The sequence below is a fragment of the Chiloscyllium punctatum genome, chromosome 19 (genome assembly GCF_047496795.1).
Source record: "Chiloscyllium punctatum isolate Juve2018m chromosome 19, sChiPun1.3, whole genome shotgun sequence".
NCBI lineage: Eukaryota > Metazoa > Chordata > Chondrichthyes > Orectolobiformes > Hemiscylliidae > Chiloscyllium > Chiloscyllium punctatum.
Window position 1 is genome coordinate 97,107,445 of NC_092757.1, and position 19,301 is coordinate 97,126,745.

A 19,301-nucleotide genomic window follows, 5' to 3' on the forward strand; every position below is an offset into this window, starting at 1 on the left:
CAGTTACATCACACTGTAATTTTGCTATAAGTTTTGTGACTTATCATCTATTACTACACAGCTACGTGATGAAGGAGCAGCGCTCCAAAAGCTAGTGCTTCCAAATAAACCTGTTGGACTACAACCTGGTGTTGTGTGATTTTTAACTTTGGACAAATCTGTCGGAATTCTTTGAAGAGGTAATGAACAATTTCGATTAAAGAAAGCCATGGGCGTGATCTATTTGGATTTCCAGAAGGCTTTGACAAGGTGTTGCACAAGACACTGCTCAAATAATTCAGGTTTTAAATAACAGTCAACGGTGTTCGGGGCAGGTAATATTGAGGAAGTGGGGAAACTGCAGAAGAACTTGGACAAAGAAGTGGGCAAAGAAGTGACAGATGGAATACAATGTGACAAAGTGTAAGATTATACATTTTGGTTGGAAGAATAGAGATACTGGCTGTTTTCTAAACAGGGAAATGTTTCAGAAATCTGAAGTGCAAAGTGACTTCAAACTAACTCAGGATTCAGGTTGAAATGCAAGGTCAGTTGGCAGTTGGGATGGCTAATGCAATGTTGGTATTATTTCAAGTGGGCTATAAAACAAGGGCAGAGATATACTGCTGTCTAAGGCTCTGGGCAGACTGCATTTAGAATATTATAATACGCCTTGGGCCCTGTATTTAAGGAAAGATGTGCTGGCATTGGAGGGGGTCCAGAGGAGATTTACAAGAATGACCCTGGGGACGAAGGGCTTGTCATTTGAGATGTTGTCGAGAGTGCTGGTCTGTATTCAGTGCAGTTTAGAAAGATGAGGGGAATCTGATTGAAACTTACAGGATACTGACGCGCGTGGATAGAGTGGATGTGGAGAAGATGCTTCCACTAGTAGGAGAGACTAGGACCCAGGGACAAAGTGTCAGGAACGACCATTTAGAACTGAGATGAGGAAGCTTAGAGGTTGGTTAATCTGTGGAATTCATTACCACAGGGAGCTGTGGAGGCCAAGTCATTAAGTGTATTTAAGACAGAGAGAGATACGTTCTTGATTAGTAAGGGAATCAAGAGTTACATCGAGAAGGCAGGACAATAGGGTTCAGCAACGACTGAATAGTGGACCAGACTCGATAGGCTGAAAGGCGTAATTTGCTGCAGTATTTTATAGTCTTTTGGTATCAGTATTTGACATTTCCAGTCTTTGGAAAAAGACTTTTGACTAACCATCCTATCCACTCCTCTCAATTTTATATAGTTCTATCAAATTATTCCTCAGCCTCCAATACTCCAGCAAAAATTATCAAAGTTTGTTCAACTTCTCCTTAGAGCTTATACACTACAATCCAGGCAATGTCCTGGTGAATTTTTTTTTGCACCCTCTCCAAATTTTTGTGTGTAGATCTCTACGACTCTATGTGACAATACTATGGCTTTAAGAGGTGCATTTTGTCCTTTTCTTAAAAAAAGGAAAGTTGATACACAGGTACAAAGCAGTCTGCTTCAAAGCCAATAAAATAAACAGCTTGTGAGGACTTGGACTTTTTTTTAAAAAAGGTTTGGACAATAGAAGCAGCCTGTTTAAGTCTCTCATCATTTAGAATGAACATGTTGGTTTCAGTTCTTTCATTTGTAAATCGCAAAACTTTTCTAAAGTTACTTTCTCAAGTGGGGTCAAACTCCCACAGAACCAGGAATATTTTTCAATTTAAGCCTTCATTAGAAGTTGCTGAGACCTTGAAACTAAGGAAGCTCTTATTTGCCTCTCTGTTACAGCCAGAAGAACTCTCTCCATGTTGCTATAATTGCATGAGAGACAATATTTTACTGAATTTGTTTTCCCGAGGTCTTTATTGAAGTTACTATATTGGAACAATTAATTAGTAGTAGTTAATACATATGTATATTATTTGGTTAAGCATTTCAATAGTCACAATTAAGCCAATTATTTTCTTTTCTTTTTATTTTTTTCTGTATTGTTATTACAGAGCATGAATAAAGTGTGTTTTGTTTCAAGCCTGATAGTTTGACCAATAGAATTGCATCCGGAACACAGTGTCTTATGCTTACTTTTAAAATAAAAAAAATGTAGGGTCCAGACTATATTCTTAATATATTTTGAGGAGGTTTGATGTGGTCCATAAGATCGATGACAGCCTTCCTATACAGCAATGACCCCCAGAAGTGCACAGAATACTCCAAATGAACTGTTTAGGATTATACTCACTGAAGGTCACAAGAGTGAAAGGGTTGAGATTGTGTGAAATATAGAACTTTATAGATTGTTCAAAGATTGAAAAAAACAAAAAAAACCAGAAAAAAACAGGTATAAGCTATTAAGGGACAAAGACAAGTTTATACAGGAATTGAAAACAAGAATATTGCGTGCAATTCTGGTCTCCTTCCTATTGGAAGGATGTTGTGAAACTTGAAAGGGTTCGGAAAAGATTTACAAGGATGTTGTCAGGGTTGGAGGATTTCAGCTATAGGGAGAGGTTGAATAGGCTGGGGCTGTTTTCCCTGGAGTGTTGGAGGCTAAGGGGTGACCTTATTGAGGTTTATAAAATCATGAGGGGCATGGATAGGATAAATAGACAAAGTCTTTCCCTGGGGTGAGGGAGTCCAGAACTCGAGGGCATAGGTTTAGGGTGAGGGGGGAAAGATATAAAAGAGACCTAAGGAGCAACTTTTCCATTCAGAAGGTGGTACGTGTATGGAATGAGCTGCCAGAGAAAGTGCGTAAAAACAAGGACTGCAGATGCTGGAAACCAGATTCTAGATTAGAGTGGTGCTTGAAAAGCACAGCAGGTCAGGCAGTACCCGAGAAGCAGGTAAATCGACGTTTCGGGCAAAAGCCCTTCCTTCATCAGGAATAGAGGCAGAGTGCCTGCAGGGTGGAGAGATAAATGAGAGGAGGGTGGGGAGAAAGTAGCATAGAGTACAATAGGTGAATGGGGGTGGGGATGGAGGTGACAGGTCAGGGACGAGGGTGGAGTGGATAGGTGGAAAGGAAGATAGGCAGGTAGTCATGGGGACAGTACTGAGCTGGAAGTTTGGAACTGGGGTGAGGTGGGGGAAGGGGAAATGACGAAACTGGTGAAGAGCTTCAGGGCAGAGGAGATGACCTGGGAGTTGCAGTGGAGAGGGACTCCCACTGGTTTCCAGCATCTGCGGTCCTTGTTTTTACCTAGTTGATTGCAACCCTTCTGTGAATCCTCTTGCAAGGATGCCTGCCTTGAAGAGGTTTTCCTCCTCTCTCTACAAGATCTCAGTGAGTACAATTGTAGCAAGACATCTCTACTCTCGTACTTGAATCCTCTTGCTGTGAAGGCCAAATTGCGAGTTGGCATTCTTCACCCCATGCTGCACCTGCCACTTATTATCCTTGGACTGGTGTACAAGGATACCCAGGGTTTGTTACATTTCCCCCTTTTCCAATCTATCATCTATGGATAGGATTGCCTTCCTGTTTTTGCTATAACCAATACATCAGGAAGCTTCGCCCATCAGCCAAGTGGGGAGTATTCCATTACACTCCTCACTTGTGCCTTGCAGATGATGGACAGGCTTTGGGGAGTAAGGAGGTGAGTTACTAGCATTCCTCGCCTCTGACCTGCTCTTGTGGCCACTATGATTATGTGGCAAGTCCAGTTGAGTTCCTGGTTAATGGTAACCCTAAGGATGTTGGTGGTGGGAACTTCGGTGATACGACAAGATCTGCTGCGTTTTTCCAGCATTTTCAGTGTTTGTTTCAGTTTTCTAGTATGTGCAGTATTTGCTTTTATAGCATCAAACTAAGGGTAGTTTAAGGAGCAATTAATGCTTTCTGAGAAATAACACATCAAAAGGTCAGAAATGAAGACAGACAGTGCAGTGAGTGAGTCTGAATGGGCTACTGAGCTTAGTGAGTGAACCTGTCATCCAGTGGAGTGGGCGGATTCTCAGTTCAGGTTGACTGATAAAACTGCAATGACTGGGGACTGGTTTGGAATAAGACACGAGTTAAATTATGGAATTACAATGCAGAAAATGGTTTACATATGTCTCTTCCCAGTTTACCTTCGCCTTCCTGTTGTGCTATTCAACTTCCAAATAGAGATAGTTAAGCGACTCTTGGATAGGCACATGGAAGTTATTACAATGAAGGTTATGTAGGTTAGTCTGATCTTAGTAGGATAAAAGGCTGACACAACATCAAGGGCTGAAGGGTCTGTCCTGTTCTATGTTTTCTATTAAATGTATCCATATTATTCACCTCAACCACTCCACAGGACAGCAAGTTCCACCCCACTCAAAATTATTACAATAGAATATAATTCATCCCATCGTGTCTGCACTTACTCTCCAACTGGCCATTTCGCATAACATTCTCCTGCCTTCTCTCCATAACCCTGCACATTTCTTCCTTTTCAAATAACAACCTTCCTTTCAAATACCTTGACTGAACCGGAGTCTAACACATTTTTGTTGTTTATATAAATATTTGCTTGTGAATATAGGAATGGTTAGTAAGCTTGGAGGTGACCAGAAAATTGGTGGTGTAATGGACATTAGGAAGTTTATCTTCGAGTACAATGGGACATTGATCAGATGGGTCATTGGCTTGAAGAGTGGCAGATGGAGTTTAATTTAGATAAATATAAGGTGTTGCATTTTGGACAGGTAAATCAGGGCAGGACATTTACACTTAATAGTTGGGTCCTGGGGAGTGTTGCAGAACTAAGGGACCTTTGGGTGCAGGCTCATATTCTTTGAAGGTGGAGTCACAGGTAGACAGGGTAGTGAAGAAGGTGCTTGGTATGTTTGCCTATGTTGGTTGGTGCATTGAGTAGAGCAGCTGAGATATAATGCTACATTTGTATAGGACATTAGTTAGGCCACTTTAGGAATACTGCATTCAATTCTGGTGTCCCTGCTATAGAAAAGATACTGTTAAACTTGAGATGGTGCAGAAAAGATTTATAAGAACGTTGCCAGGGTTGGAGGAATTGAGCTAGAAGGAGAGGCTGAATAGGCTGGGGCAATTTTGCCTGGAGCATCAGAGCCTGAGGAGTGACTTTATAGGGATATATAAAACCATGAATGGCATGGACAAGGTGAATAGCCAAGGTTTTATTTACCCAGGGTAGGGTAATCCAAAACAAGAAGGCATAGGTTTAAGCTGAGAGGGACAAGATATAAAAGGGACCTAATGGATAACTTTTTCATGCAAAGGGTGCTGCATGTATGTGGTTACAATTACAACATTTAAGCACTATCTGGATGGGGATATGAATAAGGGTTTGGGGGGATATGAATAAGGGTTTGGAGGGATAAGGGCCAAATGCTGGCAAATGGGATTAGATTAATTTAGGATATCTGGTTTGCATGGACAAGTTGCACCGAAGGGTCTGTTTCCATGCTTAACAACTCTGACTCAATAAATCTTCTTCACCCGGAGTCAATGTGCTCTAAAGTTATAGCTGACAAAGCAGTAGTAAATCCCATGCATCCTTGAGTTTCTTAACTAGTCCCCTCCAAATTTTGGGGTTCTATCAATAATTGAAACAAATATTGAAATGAACAGACAACAAAAGTAGGCAACTCACCAGATTTCACAGGCTCCTGTTGCCTTGGCAGCCCGAGGGAGATGGAACCCACTGTATTTTTCACAGTTTCTTGGTTATAAGCTACTTGGTTGTGAGGGGCTAGGTATGTGCCAGAAGAAACCTTAAATGGAAAAAGGAAAATTTTGTTCAAACTTGCATATTTCCTTCATCTCTCAGTTCTACCCAGACTTTTGTTTTGGAGGAATGTTAAGTATTTAAACTTAATGAATTGTGGCTCACCATTCCAGCCTTAACAAACTACCCCATTGATTTAAAAAAAACCTGTTAATTCTATTCTTAACAATTACCCATTCAATTGCAGACATTACTCAATGAAGGTAAGGAAAGAAAACACCATTTTGTGTCGATTTCAGAATCTGAATTTCTAAACGTTGTGTTTTACACTAGTGTTAATATTCCTCAGTTTCAAATGATACATCTAGTGGAGCAGCAGAGGAAGTCTGCTACAGTCTGTTAATTTTAAGCCCCATTACAATAAACATTAAAAACCCCATTAATTCAATGCTTGTGTTGTCATGCCTGTGAAAGTTGGAGTGAGGTACCAGCATTCATGTGCTTTGCCTTTTGGGTGATTTTATCTCTACACAACAGAGTTTAGCTTTGGGGATGATTTCATCCTTGATAATGAGCACTTCTTTAACCAAGTTCAGTTAGTGTACACATACCACTGGCACAAGCTATGAATACGCATCTAGTGAAATGCTTTCAGAAAATTGCACTACGCTGGGACTGACATCATCTTCCTGTGGAAAAAAAAGTTATCCTACAAAACAGCCTCTACAACAAGACAGTGCCCTAATTACAATCCAGTTGGAACTTTCGGGGAGTGTCTCATCAGTACTTACCCACCTCACTGCCTGGATGCACAAAATACATAGAACCACAAACACAATTACAGAAATCAAAGGAAGTAACTGGAGGATCCATACCTGTAACAGACTCTGGCAGACTGCTGCTCCCATGTACTGCTGTAATTAACGTAAATACGTTCACACATAGCTACGAACTGCCGCTCAAACCCATATATTGTTACAATTTAATGAAAATATTTTCTTTTAAACATTAAATTCCTAGTTAAATACATATAGATTTTAGAAAGTGATAATCCTGCATAATTGAACAAGCCCATTGTTAAAAAGTGGGATCAAGATATACATTCTCTCAGCAGATCACAGATTTTCATCATCAGGAAACTGATACATCTATTAAGATTCTGAAAACAAAAGTAACATTTAATCTGTTGAGATCCTGCAACTCAAAGCACACGAGCCACAGCATTCTACTCAGTTCAGTGACTGCTCCAGTCTTTGGCAGAGGTATTCCAAGTAACCATATAACTATATAACCAGTAGCCAAGGATTCATATACAAGTGGATGGCATTGAGTCTTGCATCACTGCTCCAATATCAGTGGACTGACTCAATGGTTTTCTGCTGCACTGACCTGTAGAGAGACAGTTAGACTCAGTCCCAAACTATCTGACTCTTCTACATCCTCTCCTGTGGCTGCTTCCCTCAACAAAAAATATACAATTTTGGATACTGTTGTGGGGGACGACTTACTAGGGGTAAGCCATGAGGTACAGGTCTCTGGCACAGAGTCTGTCCCTGCTGCTTAAAAGGCAAGAGGGAAGAGGAGCAGAGCATTAGTCATTGGGGACTCTATAGTTAGGGGGACAGAAATGAGGTTCTGTGGGAACGAGAGAGACTCATGGTTGGTGCGCTGCCTCCCAGATGCCAGGGTTTGTGATGTCGTGGATTGTGTTTTTGGAATCCTTGAGGGGAAGGGGGAGCAGCCCCAAATCATGGTCCACATAGGCACTAATGACATAGGTAGGAAAAGGGATGGGGATTTAAGGCAGAAATTCAGGGAGCTAGGGTGGAAGCTTTGAGCTAGAGCAGAGTTATTCCCTCTGGTTTGCTGCCGTGCCAATGTTAGTGAGGCGAGGAATAGCAAGAGAAAGGTGACATAATGAGCAATTCCACCATTTTCAAGGATACTGCAAAGATATCTGTTAAGGATCCAGCTATTTCCCCTCTTGCTTCCCTCAGTAACCTGGGATAGATCCCATCCGGCCTATTATGTTTACTTTAGCGATGGAAAGGAATAGATATATACCACAGGGCAAGGGTTATAGCTGGGGGAAAGGCAATTATAATGCGATTAGGTAAAATTTGGGATGCACAGGATGGGAAAGGAAGCTGCAGGGGATGAGCACAATTGAAATGTGGAGCTTATTCAAGGAACAGTCACTGTGTGTCCTTGACAAGTATGTACCTGTCTGGTAGGAATGAAGTGGTCGAGCGAGGGAGCTGCGGTTTAGTCAAGAAGTTGAATCCCTTGTCAGGAGGAAGAAGATGGCTTACGTTAGGATGAGACACGAAGGCTCAGTCAGGATGCTTGAGAGTTACAAACTAGACAGGAAAGAGCTAAAGAGAGAACTAAGAGCCAGAAGGGAACATGAGAAGTCATTGGCAGATAGGATCAAGGTAAAACCGGAAAGCTTTCTATCGGTATATCAGGAATAAAAGAATGACTAGATTAAGATTAGGGCCAATTAAGGACAGTAGTGGAATGTTGTGCATGGAGTCCAAGGAGAAAGGGGATGTGCTAAATAAACATTTTTCATCAGTACTCACACTAGAAAAAGACAATGCTGTTGAGGAGAAACTGAAATACAGGCTATTAGACTACATGGGAGTGAGGTTCACAAGGAGGAGGTATTAGCAATTCTGGAAAATGTGAAAATAAATAAGTCCCCTGGGCCAGATGGGATTTATCCTAGAATTCTCGGGAAGCCAGGAAGGAGACTGCAGTGCCTTTGGCTTTGATCTTTATGTCATCACTGTCTACAGGAATAGTGCCAGAAGACTAGAGGATGGCAAATGTTGTTCCCTTATTCAAGAGGAGGAGTAGAGACAACCCTGGAAATTATAGACCAGTGAGCCTTACTTAGGTTGTGGGTAAAGTGTTGGAAAAGGTTATAATAGATAGGATTTATAATCATCTAGAGAGGAATACGCTGAATAGGGATGGTCAACACAGCTTTGTGATGGGTAGGTCGTGCCTTATTTATTGAGTTCTTTGAGAAGGTGACCAAACAGGTGGATGAGGGTAAAGTAATTGATGTGGTGCATATGGATTTCAGTAAGGTGTTTGATAAGGTTCCCCATAGTAGGCTACTGTACAATATACGGAGGCATGGGATTGAGACTGATTTAGTGGTTTGGTGGTTTGGTTCAGAAGTTGGCTAGCTGGAAGAAGAATGAGGGTGATGGTTGATGGGAAATATTCATCCTGGAATTCAGTTACTAGTGGTGTACCGCAAGGATCTCTTTTGGGGCCATTGCTGTTTGTCATTTTTATAAATGACCTCGAAGAGGGCATAGAAGGATGGGTTAGTAAATTTGCAGATGACATTAAGGTCAGTGGAGTTGTGGATAGTGTTGAAGAATGTTGCAGGTTACAAAGGGATATAGTTAAGCTGCAGAGCTAGGCTGAGAAGTGGCAACTGGAATTTAATGCAGAACAGTGTGAGGTGAATCACTTTGGAAGGAGCAACAGGAATAAAGAATACTGGGCTAATGATAAGATTCTTAGCAGTTTAGATGAGCAAAGAGATCTCTGTGTCCATGCACATAGATTCCTGAAAGGTTGGAAGGGTTGTTAAAGAAGACATATGGTCTGCTAGCATTTATTGGTAGAGAGATTGAGTTTCAGAGCCATGAGGTTATGCTGCAGCTGTACAAAACTCTGGTGCGGTCGCACTTGGAGTATTGCAGACAGTTCTGGTCACCGCATTAAAGGAAGGATGTGGAAGCTGCAGAAAGGGTGCAGAGGAGATTTACTTGGATGTTGCCTGGTATGGATGGAAGGTCTTATGAGGAAAGGCTGAGGGACTTGAGCTATTTTCGTTTGAGAGAAAGTTGAGAAGTGACTTAACTGAGACATATAAGATGATCAGAGGGTTAGTTAGGGTGGTCAGTGAGAGTCTTTTTCCTCAGTTAGTGATGGCTTGCACCATTAGAGGGGACATAGCTTTAAGTTGAGGGGTGATAGATATAGGAACAGATGTCAGAGGTAGTATCTTTACTTAGAGTATTAGGGGCGTGGAACGCACCGGCTGCAACAGTAGTAGACTTGCTAACTTTAAGGGCATTTAAATGGTCATTGAATAAACACACAGATGAAAATGGAATCGTGTAGGATCAATGGGCTTCAGATTCATTCCACATGTCGGCGCAACATCAAGGACCGAAGGACCTATACTGCGCTGTAATGTTTTATGTTCCTTGTATCTAATACACTGCAATTCAATCAACATCCTGGCACAATATTTTTGCACCCTCTCCAAAAGCTCCACATCTTTCTTATACTGCGGCAACCACATCTGCACGCAATACTCCAAATGTGGCCAAACTGGAGTTTTATATAGATGCAACATGATTTGCCACCTTTTACACCCAATTCCCCAAAGGATGAAGGGAAGCATGCTTTACGCCTTCTTTACCACCTTATCCACTTGTGTTGTCATTTTCAGGCAGCTAAGGACTCGCACCCCAAGATCTCTCTGTACTCTACTCAAACCACCAACAACTATTTATTATGAAAATTATGGTATTGTAATGCATTGTGCTGACAAAACACGACACTGCTTACTGATACCTAAACTCCACTCAGGCAGTTCCAAGAGATTGTATGGACAAAAATACCTGACTACATATTCATTACAACGAGTGAAGTGCAGTGTGCTTCACCAGTTGGCATGAATATGTGGTCAGGCATTGTTGCCCCATCGGAGATTGCTCGGGCCTTGACAAAGATCTTGGCATCCTCTTTAGCCACAGAAAACTGGAGAATAGTCAATGTTGTTCCGTTGCTAAGAAGGACAACAGGGATAATCCAAGAAATTATAGGTCAGTGAGTAAGGACAGGATCTACTTGCATTTGGAAAATAACATATATCAGATTATAGTCAGTATGGCTTTGTGCAGAGAAGGACTTATCTCACAAAGTTGCTTGAGTTTATCAAGGAAGTGATGAATATTGATTGATCAGGGTCGAGCAGTGGAAATTGTCTCCGTGGCCTTTACAAAAACATTTGACAAGGTTCTTCATTGTAGGCTGGTCCAGAGGATTAAGTCAAATGGGATCCATGGTGAGTTGATACGTTGGATACTAAACTGGCTTAGCCATAGAAGGTGGAGGGTAGTTGTAGTTGGGTGTTTATCTGAATGGGGGTCTTTGACTAGTGTGTTCCACAAGGATTAGTGTTGGTATCTGTTGTTTGCAAATCCAAATTATAAATGATCTGGATGAAAATATAAGTGTTTTGATTAATAAGATTGCAGGTGACACAAAAAACTGGAGGAGTTGTGGGTAGGGAGGAAAGATGTCAAAGGATACAGCATGATATAGATCATTTGGAAATGTGGGTGGAGAAATAGCAGATGGAGTTTAATCCGGACAAGTGTGAGGTGATGCATTTTGAGAAGTGAAATGCAAGAGGAAACTCATGGAAGTCAGGATGACGTGTATCTTGGGAGGGGAACCTGGTGTGATGTAACCATACATCCACTGTGCTTGTCCTTCTACAACAGAGATATTTGGGTTTGCAAGATACTGTTGAAAGGAGGCTGGGTGATTTGCTGCAAAGCATCTTCCATTGGAAGAAGAAAATGGCAGGATCTTTAAGAGTATTGACATACAGAGAGATCTTGGGTTACAAGTCCATTGCTTCTTGAAATTGGCAACACAAGTGGATAAGATGGTAAAGCAGGTGTACAGAATGTTTGCCTTCATCAGTCAGGGCACTGAGCATTCGGGGAAGCGAGTGCCAGGGTAGCGTGAGGGGAAGCGCATCCCGGGGAGGCGTGAGGGGAATCGAGTCCCGGGGAGGCGCGAGCGGAAGCGAGTCCTGGGGAGGCGCGAGTGTACTGATGCTTGGAGTGAAGCAGGACAGTTGTTGGACTGGGACCTCAAGTGGCAGTCAGACCACGTGTTTGCTGAGCTGCTGCAATGTGATGCCCATTTGAAACTTTCACTTGACCATAATGCCAATTGTTTAACTATGTTATAACTATCTTATAATTTATTTTTTAAGACACTAAGTAATGATGTCCTTTTATTTTGCTTTTGCATCCAAGATTCTTACCTACGTACTTGTACTAAAGGTGACGCCATTAGAGGTGACTATTGTAAAAACTGGAGTACACATGACAATAAAGGGTATTCTATTCTATTCTAAACATTGAAAAATCATATTGCAGTTGCATAAATCATTAGTTAGGCCACATTTAAAGTAGTTTGTAACATTCTGGTTGTTACACAATGGGAAGGATGTATAATCTTTGGAGAGGGTTCAGAAGAAGTTTACCAGTATGTTTTTTAGATACAGTGCACAGAGGAACCTTAATTATCTGAATACTGATTATTTGAGGGAGATCTTGAGGTCCCGATGGAAACATTACATCAAAGACGTGTTTCCAACAGTGATCACATCTTTTGTTTACAGTGATTAAACAAGTTAAATAAACACTGCTTAATCCAAATGACTGACTACCCGCCCCCTCGCTCTCTCCCCACACTTTCCCTGAAGTTCTACACAGAGGTGTACCCTAAACCCCCCCCCCACCTTCCCCAAATAATCTCTCCAACATTGTCCTGTACAGGGCAAAGGTGGAACCTGTCAAAATGTTGCAGTGAAAAGTTGCGAGTGTGGTTGTGGCTGAGTATGTGCGCGCGCACACTATTTGGAGACTTATCCCATAAAGGCAACGGCAGCAGCATGGAGCCTTGTTGGTGTACAGTCCAGTTGCCCCGGAGAAGGGAGGGGATCAGTGTTGGATGGGGTTTGGGGTGGGGGGAGTTATTGCACAGGGTTGGGGATGGTGTCAGTCTTGAGGGTGGGGGAATTGTTGCAAGGGGGTAGGGTGTGGAGGGGCGGGAGGAGGTTTTGCTCGTGGATGGGGGCAGGAGTGGCAGGTGGGTCGAGGTGTTGCAAAGGGTTGGGGCAGGGGGGGCGGTGTTGCACAGCATTGGGGGTGGGGAGGCGGTGTGGGGGGCAGAGGGGCAGTGTTGTAAGCATTGGGGGGCGGGGGCGCGGTGTTGGGGGCAGAGGGATGGTGTTGCAGGCGGGGGTGGGGGGGGGGGTGGGGTGCGGTGTTGCAAGCATTTGGGGCGGTGTTGGGGCCAGGGGGCAGTGTTGCACAGCATTGAGGGCGGTGTTGGTGCTGGGAGGCAGTGTTGCACAGCATTGGGGGCGGGGGGAGTGGTGTCGGACAGTGTTGGGGCGGGGCCTCACATACTGTGTTGTTGTTGCAGTCTCCCGAACGGGGAGCAGACTTTAAAAACTCCGAGGCCCAGAGGAAAGGCATTTTATCGATTAACCGTACAATCGATTATCCGAACGAAATAGTGCCTGCCCATTATGTTCGGATAATTGAGGTCCCCCTGTATTTGCGATAAAGGAGAGATTGGACAAACCCGGATTTTCACTCGTGTCAGAGGCTGAAGGATGACTGAAAGTAGTATATTAAATTATGAGAGACATGGATAGAGTGGTTAGTTGGAGTCTTTTCCCCCAGGATAGTCAATTACTAGGGGATATTGGCTTAAGGATCTAAGTTTGCTCACTGAGCTGGAAGGTTTGTTTTCAGACGTTTTGTCATCATACTAGGTAACATCATTAGCGAAACTCCAGTGAAGCGCTAGTCATAGAGTCATAGAGATGTACAGCATGGAAACAGACCCTTCAGTCCAACCCGTCCATGCCAACCAGATATCCCAACTCAATCTAGTCCCACTTGCCAGTACCCGACCCATATCCCTCCAAACCCTTCCTATTTATATACCCATCGAAATGCCTCCTAAATGTTGCAATTGTACTAGCCTCCACCACTTTCTCTAGCAACTCATTACATACACACACCACCCTCTGTGTGAAAAAGTTGCCCCTTAGGTCTCTTTTATATCTTTCCCCTCTCACCCTAAACCTATGCCCTCTAGTTATGGACTCCTCGACCCCAGGGAAAAGACTTTGCCTATTCATCCTATCCATGCCCCTCATGATTTTATTAACCTCTATAAGGTCACCTCTTAGCCTCCGAAGCTCCATGGAAAACAGCCCTCGCCTGTTCAGCCTCTCCCTATAGCTTAAATCCTCCAACCCTGGCAACATCCTTGTAAACCTTTTATGAACCCTTTCAAGTTTCACAATATCTTTCCCAGTTTTAAATATATATCGATACAGCACACTTCCTAATGAGACCAAGTTGGATTTTCAATAATTGCCTGATGAACTGCACAAAAACATTACTATATGAAGTTAATCAAAAATGGAATTGCAATTTTTGTCCAATACAGTTTTGGTTTATTGGCCCATCACTACCATAATGGTTTGGGATGGCTGAACTTCAGGAGGTTGGACCAAAGAAGGGATGCATTTCCAAGCTTTTCAAATATTAAAATCAAAAGCAATAACAATCTGCCTGACATAATCCCAGATGCAATTTCAATTTTGGGATTTTAGTGTCATCCTTAGCTGTCTCAGAGTGGCAAAGACTTCTCTTCAAGCACACTAAATTGTGTGGCCAAACATAAATTATTTAAAGCTGTTAGGCATTTCAATTCTTTTACTAATAGATACCTCTAAAAATCTTGGATCTATTATGCTTTATTGGATCAGTCAAAAAAAATGGTCAGGCAAATTTTTGCAAGTTTACACAAAACAGATCTCAATGGGCCCCAACTGTAAAAATATACGTTTCAGGATTAATCCAATCAATTCATCCCTATTCCATATTAGTGACAAATTGAAAAACTAAAATGAAACAAAGCATTGAATCATTCCAGTTTATTTCTTAATTCCACCTATAAAAATACAGAGAGACATTGAAATAATTTATCTGCAAGACCAAGAGGCTGATTTCAAATGACTATAGCTGATAAAATGTATAACCACAAGCTGTTTGCACACAGTTAGAAATGAAGTGAGGCTGACTAAGCAATTTCCAGATGTATTAGTTCCAGTTTTTACAATGAGAAATTGGCTCTGTTCAATCATTTTGAATACCCTGCTTTAGTTTTGACATTAACTTACAACTACAGTTAAGAAATGCTGCAAACAGAATCACATTGCTGCACATGCTTTACCCAAAAGGAAAACAAACAATATATAATCCTTGATGTTATGGCCCATTTTCTATTTGTGTGTTTAGGTTTCCTTGGGTTTGCAATGTCATTTCCTGTGTTGGTCATACTATTTCTGGTTCTTTTCCTCAGAGGGTGGTAGATGGGGTCCAAATTGATGTGTCCGTTGATAGAAGCATGGCATTTCAATTGGAACTCTAGGAATTCTCATGCATGTCTCTGTTTGGCTTGTCCTAGGATGGATGCGTTGTCCCAGCCAAAGTGATGTCCTTCCTTGTCTATATGTAAGGATACTAGTGATGGTGGGTCATTTCTTTTTGTGGCTAGTTGAAGCTCATGTATCCTGGTGGCTAGTTTCCTGCCTGTTTGTCCAATGTAGTGTTTGCTATAGCTCTTGAAAGGTATTTTAAAAATTACATTGGTCTTGCTTGTTATCTGTATAGGGTCTTTAAAGTTCATTAGTTGCTGTTTTCGTGTGTTGGTGGGTTTGTGGGCTACAATGCTCCCAAGAGGTCAGAGTAGTCTGGCAGTCATTTCCAAAATGTCTTTGATGTAGGGCAGAGTGGCGAGGGTTTCTGGGCGTGTTTGGGTTTGTTGCTGAGAAATTGGCAGACTGTGTTCATTGGGTACCCGTTCTTTTTGAATATGCTGTATAGGTGATTATCCTCTGCGCTGCAGTGTGTAGTGGCTCGTTGAAATAATGTTCTAATACAGCGTCGTTTGTGGGTATTGGGATGATTGCTTCTGCAGTTAAGTGTTTGGTCCATATGTGTTGTTTTCCTGTAGACACTGATTTGAAGTTCCCTATTGACTGCTTGCTCCACTGTGACATCGAGGAATGGTAGTTTGTTGTTGTTTTTCTCCTCTTTTGTGAGCTTTATGCCAGTAAGATATTATTGATGGTCCTGAATGTTTCCTCTAATTTGTTTTGTTTAGTGATGACAAAGGTGTCGTCCACATAGCGGACCCAAAGTTTGGGTTGGACGGTTGGCAGAGCTGTTTGTTTGAGTCTCTGCCTTACTGCCTCTGCTAAGAACCCTGATATTGGAGATCCCATGGGTGTTCCGTTGGTTTGTCTGTAGATTTTGTTATTGAAAGTGAAGTGCGTGGTGAGGCATAGGTCCAGTAGCTTGATGATATTGCCCTTGTTGATGAAGTTGGTGCTGTTTGATGTATGCATCTTTGGTTCTTCTAATAATGTAGTGAATGTTGACAGATGTGAACAGGGCTGTTAACGTCAAAGGAGTCCTTTATTTCATCCTGTTCTATTTTGGTGTCTTTGATGGTGTTCAGGAATTCTTGAAACAAATCTCAAAACTCGCTAACATTGGTTTAAGGTAAAAGGGTTAAGTTTAAGGGATCCGCATGGGGCAGGTTTCTTTTAAAACAGAGGGTGGTAAGTGCCTGGAAAGTTGCCTGAGGTGGAAGGAGATAGATGCAATGGCAATATTTAAGAGCCATCCTGACAGGTATCTGAATAGGCAGGGAATAGAGCGATTTCGACCACGTACAGGTTGTTCTGCTATAAATGTATGTTTCATTAACGCGAAGTTATTATGATGCAATTGACGAATTGGGGACACTGTTTCTAAAAGGCAAACTTTTAAAGTGTGTGTTAGCTGTAACACAATTACATCGCCAACATTTCCAACGCTTTTGCTTAAAGCATGACATTTCGATAACATGATATTGCACAAGAACGCAACCATGTTATAGAAGAACTACTTGTAGAGGCAAAAGAATTTTAGTTTAGAAAGGCATCACGTTTTGCTGCAGTCTTGGCAGGCTGAAGGACCTGTTCCTGCACTGTGGTTTTTGTTCATAGGGTTTAAGGTTGGGGGGGGGTGGCGGGTAAAGTGTAAAGGTGATGTGCAAGTCTAAGTTTTTTTTTACACTGAGTATGATAGGTGCCTGAAACATCCCATGGGGTGAAGTGGTAAAAGCAGATATGACAGCATAGAACATAACAGCGCAGTACAGGCCCTTCAGCCTTCAATATTGCACCGACCTGTCATATCAATTTGAAGACCATTTAACCTACACTATTCCACGTATGCCCAAATATGCTTGTCCAATGACGACTTAAATGTACTTAAAGTTGACGAATCTACTACCATTGCAGGCAAAGCATTCCATACTCTTACTACCTCTGACATCTGTCCTATATCTATCACAAATGATTAAGAGGCATTTAGGCAGACACATGAAGAGGAAGGGAATAGAGGATTGCAGAGTTTATGGAGGCAGATGGGATTAGTTTATAGTAGGATCGTGGTTGGCACGACATGGTAGGCCAAAGGGCCTGTCCTTGTGCTGCACTGATCTATGTACTGCATCAAACAGCTCTCTCCTAAACTCCACCAGATTAAAATCTATGCTGAAAACAAACAGAACCCACTCCAACTTGATTCGATTTGCTTAGCAGTCCACGTGCAAAATCGGAAACCCTGCCATGACTCAGACTCCTTGAGAAGCTCACGCTTTAATCTCCCAGCCACAATTATGAGTCATCAGTTTCTGATGATCTCACAAATGCAGAGAGAGGAGGGGGAAATTTATCTCACAACTCAGCTAGCTAAACAAGCAAGTCAAAGTCACACAGACATCCAAGTGGGCGGCACGGTGGCACAGTGGTTAGCACTGCTGCCTCACAGCGCCTGAGACCCGGGTTCAATTCCCGCCTCAGGCGACTGACTGTGTGGAGTTTGCACGTTCTCCCCGTGTCTGCGTGGGTTTCCTCCGGGTGCTCCGGTTTCCTCCCACAGTCCAAAGATGTGCAGGCCAGGTGAATTGGCCATGCTAAATTGCCCATAGTGTTAGGTAAGGGGTAAATGTAGATGTAGGGGTATGGGTGGGTTACGCTTCGGCGGGGCGGTGTGGACTTGTTGGGCCGAAGGGCCTGTTTCCACACTGTAAGTAATCTAATATCTAATCTAATATCTAAGTCTAATTTATGTCCAAAGGAGACTGAAGCTGCAAGATGATAGAAACTTTCAGGAAATACAGGGGAATTCAGATGCACTTAACGGAATACACAGCCACTTGTAATCCTGACAGATACAGCACATTGCACAATTTTAACCAAAGTTGAGCATTACCATTTATATTACAGACGCAAGACAAATAAATCCTTGACTCTAAAACATGCAACAGATTTATTAAAGATGAATAACAGTTGATAAATCAGCAGAGGTAGCAAAACAAGTAGTGTATGCAATATCTTGACTGGTACCCAATGTAGATTAATTCATGTTGTGCACACACGCAAGACATATCCGCATGCAACAGGGAAGGCCACATACAAAGGCCTGAAGATCACGACACCTCTCTCTCCTTCCTGGACCTCTCCATCGATGGTGACTGACTCAACACTGACATTTTCCGCAAACCTACCAACTCCCACAGCTACCTGGATTACACCTCCTCCCACCCTACCTCCTGTAGAAATGCTATTCCTTATTCCAAATTCCTCTGCCTCCGCTGCATCTGCTCCCAGGAAGACCAGTTCCACCACAGAACACACCAGGTGGCCTCCTTCTTTTAAGAGCGTAATTTCCCCTCCTGTGGTTGATTATGCCCTCCAGCGCATCTCATCCACTTCCCGCACCTTTGCCTTCAAACTCCACCACTCTAACTGCAACAAGGACAGAGCCCTGGTCCTCATCTCCCACCCCACCAACCTCTGGAAACATTGCATCACCTCTGCCATTTCCGCCACCTACAAACAGACTCCACCACCAGAGATACATGTCCCTCCCACCACTAACCGCTTTCTGTAAAGACCGTTCCCTTCGCGACTATCTTGTCAGGTCCACGCCCCCCACCCAACAAACCACCCTCCCCTCCTGGCACCTTCCCCTGCTCCGCAGGAATTGCAAAACTTGCGCCCACACATCCCCCTCACCTCCGTCCAAGGCCCCATAGGAGCCTTCCACATCCATCAAAGGTTCATCTGCACTTTCACATGTCATTTCTGTATCCATTGCTTCTGATGCTGTCTCTTCGTTGGGGAGACAGGATGCCTACTTGCAGAGCACTTTAGAGAACATCTCTGGGATACCCACACCAACCAACTGCACTGCCCCGTGGCCGAACACTTCAACTCCCCCTCCCACTCTGCTGAGGACATGCAGATCCTGGGCTCCTCTGTTGCCACGCCCTTACCATCCGGCCTCTGGAAGAAGAACGCCTCACCTTCCCCCTCGGGATTCTCCAACCTCATGGCATCAATGTGGATTTCACCAATTTCCTCATTTCCCCTCCCCCAACCTTACCCCAGTTCCAACCTTCCAGCTCAGCACCTTTCTCATGACCTGTCACATCTGTCCATCTTCCTTCCCATCTATCCGCTCCACCCTCAGCAACCTGCCCCTTGTCCTACCCCTCTCTCGTTTATCTCTCCACCCCAGAGGCTCCCAGCCTCATTCCTAATGAAAGGCTTTTGCCCGAAACGTCGATTTTCCTGCTCCTTGGATGCTGACTGACCTGCTGTGCTTTTCCACACTCTTGACTCTGATATGCAAAGGAGTGTCAATTAGGGTTGGGAACTAACTCTGCACTCAGCAT

General features: G+C 43.0%; 1 protein-coding gene across 15 annotated transcripts in view; it reads right to left on the reverse strand.

Annotated features, from left to right (window-relative positions):
• The window catches only part of ncor1 (nuclear receptor corepressor 1), a 406,208-nt gene that overhangs the window by 89,385 nt on the left and 297,522 nt on the right, over window positions 1–19,301 (reverse strand). For 11 of the 15 annotated variants that reach the window (XM_072590142.1, XM_072590152.1, XM_072590143.1 and 8 more), the window contains 2 exons: window positions 6,515–6,553; window positions 5,565–5,685 (listed from right to left, as the gene is read on the reverse strand). In XM_072590142.1, coding sequence (XP_072446243.1) covers window positions 5,565–5,685; window positions 6,515–6,553 — 160 coding nt within the window. The remainder of the gene's footprint in view (window positions 1–5,564; window positions 5,686–6,514; window positions 6,554–19,301) is intronic. The other 4 variants (XM_072590155.1, XM_072590153.1, XM_072590147.1 and 1 more) reach the window with 2 other exon arrangements.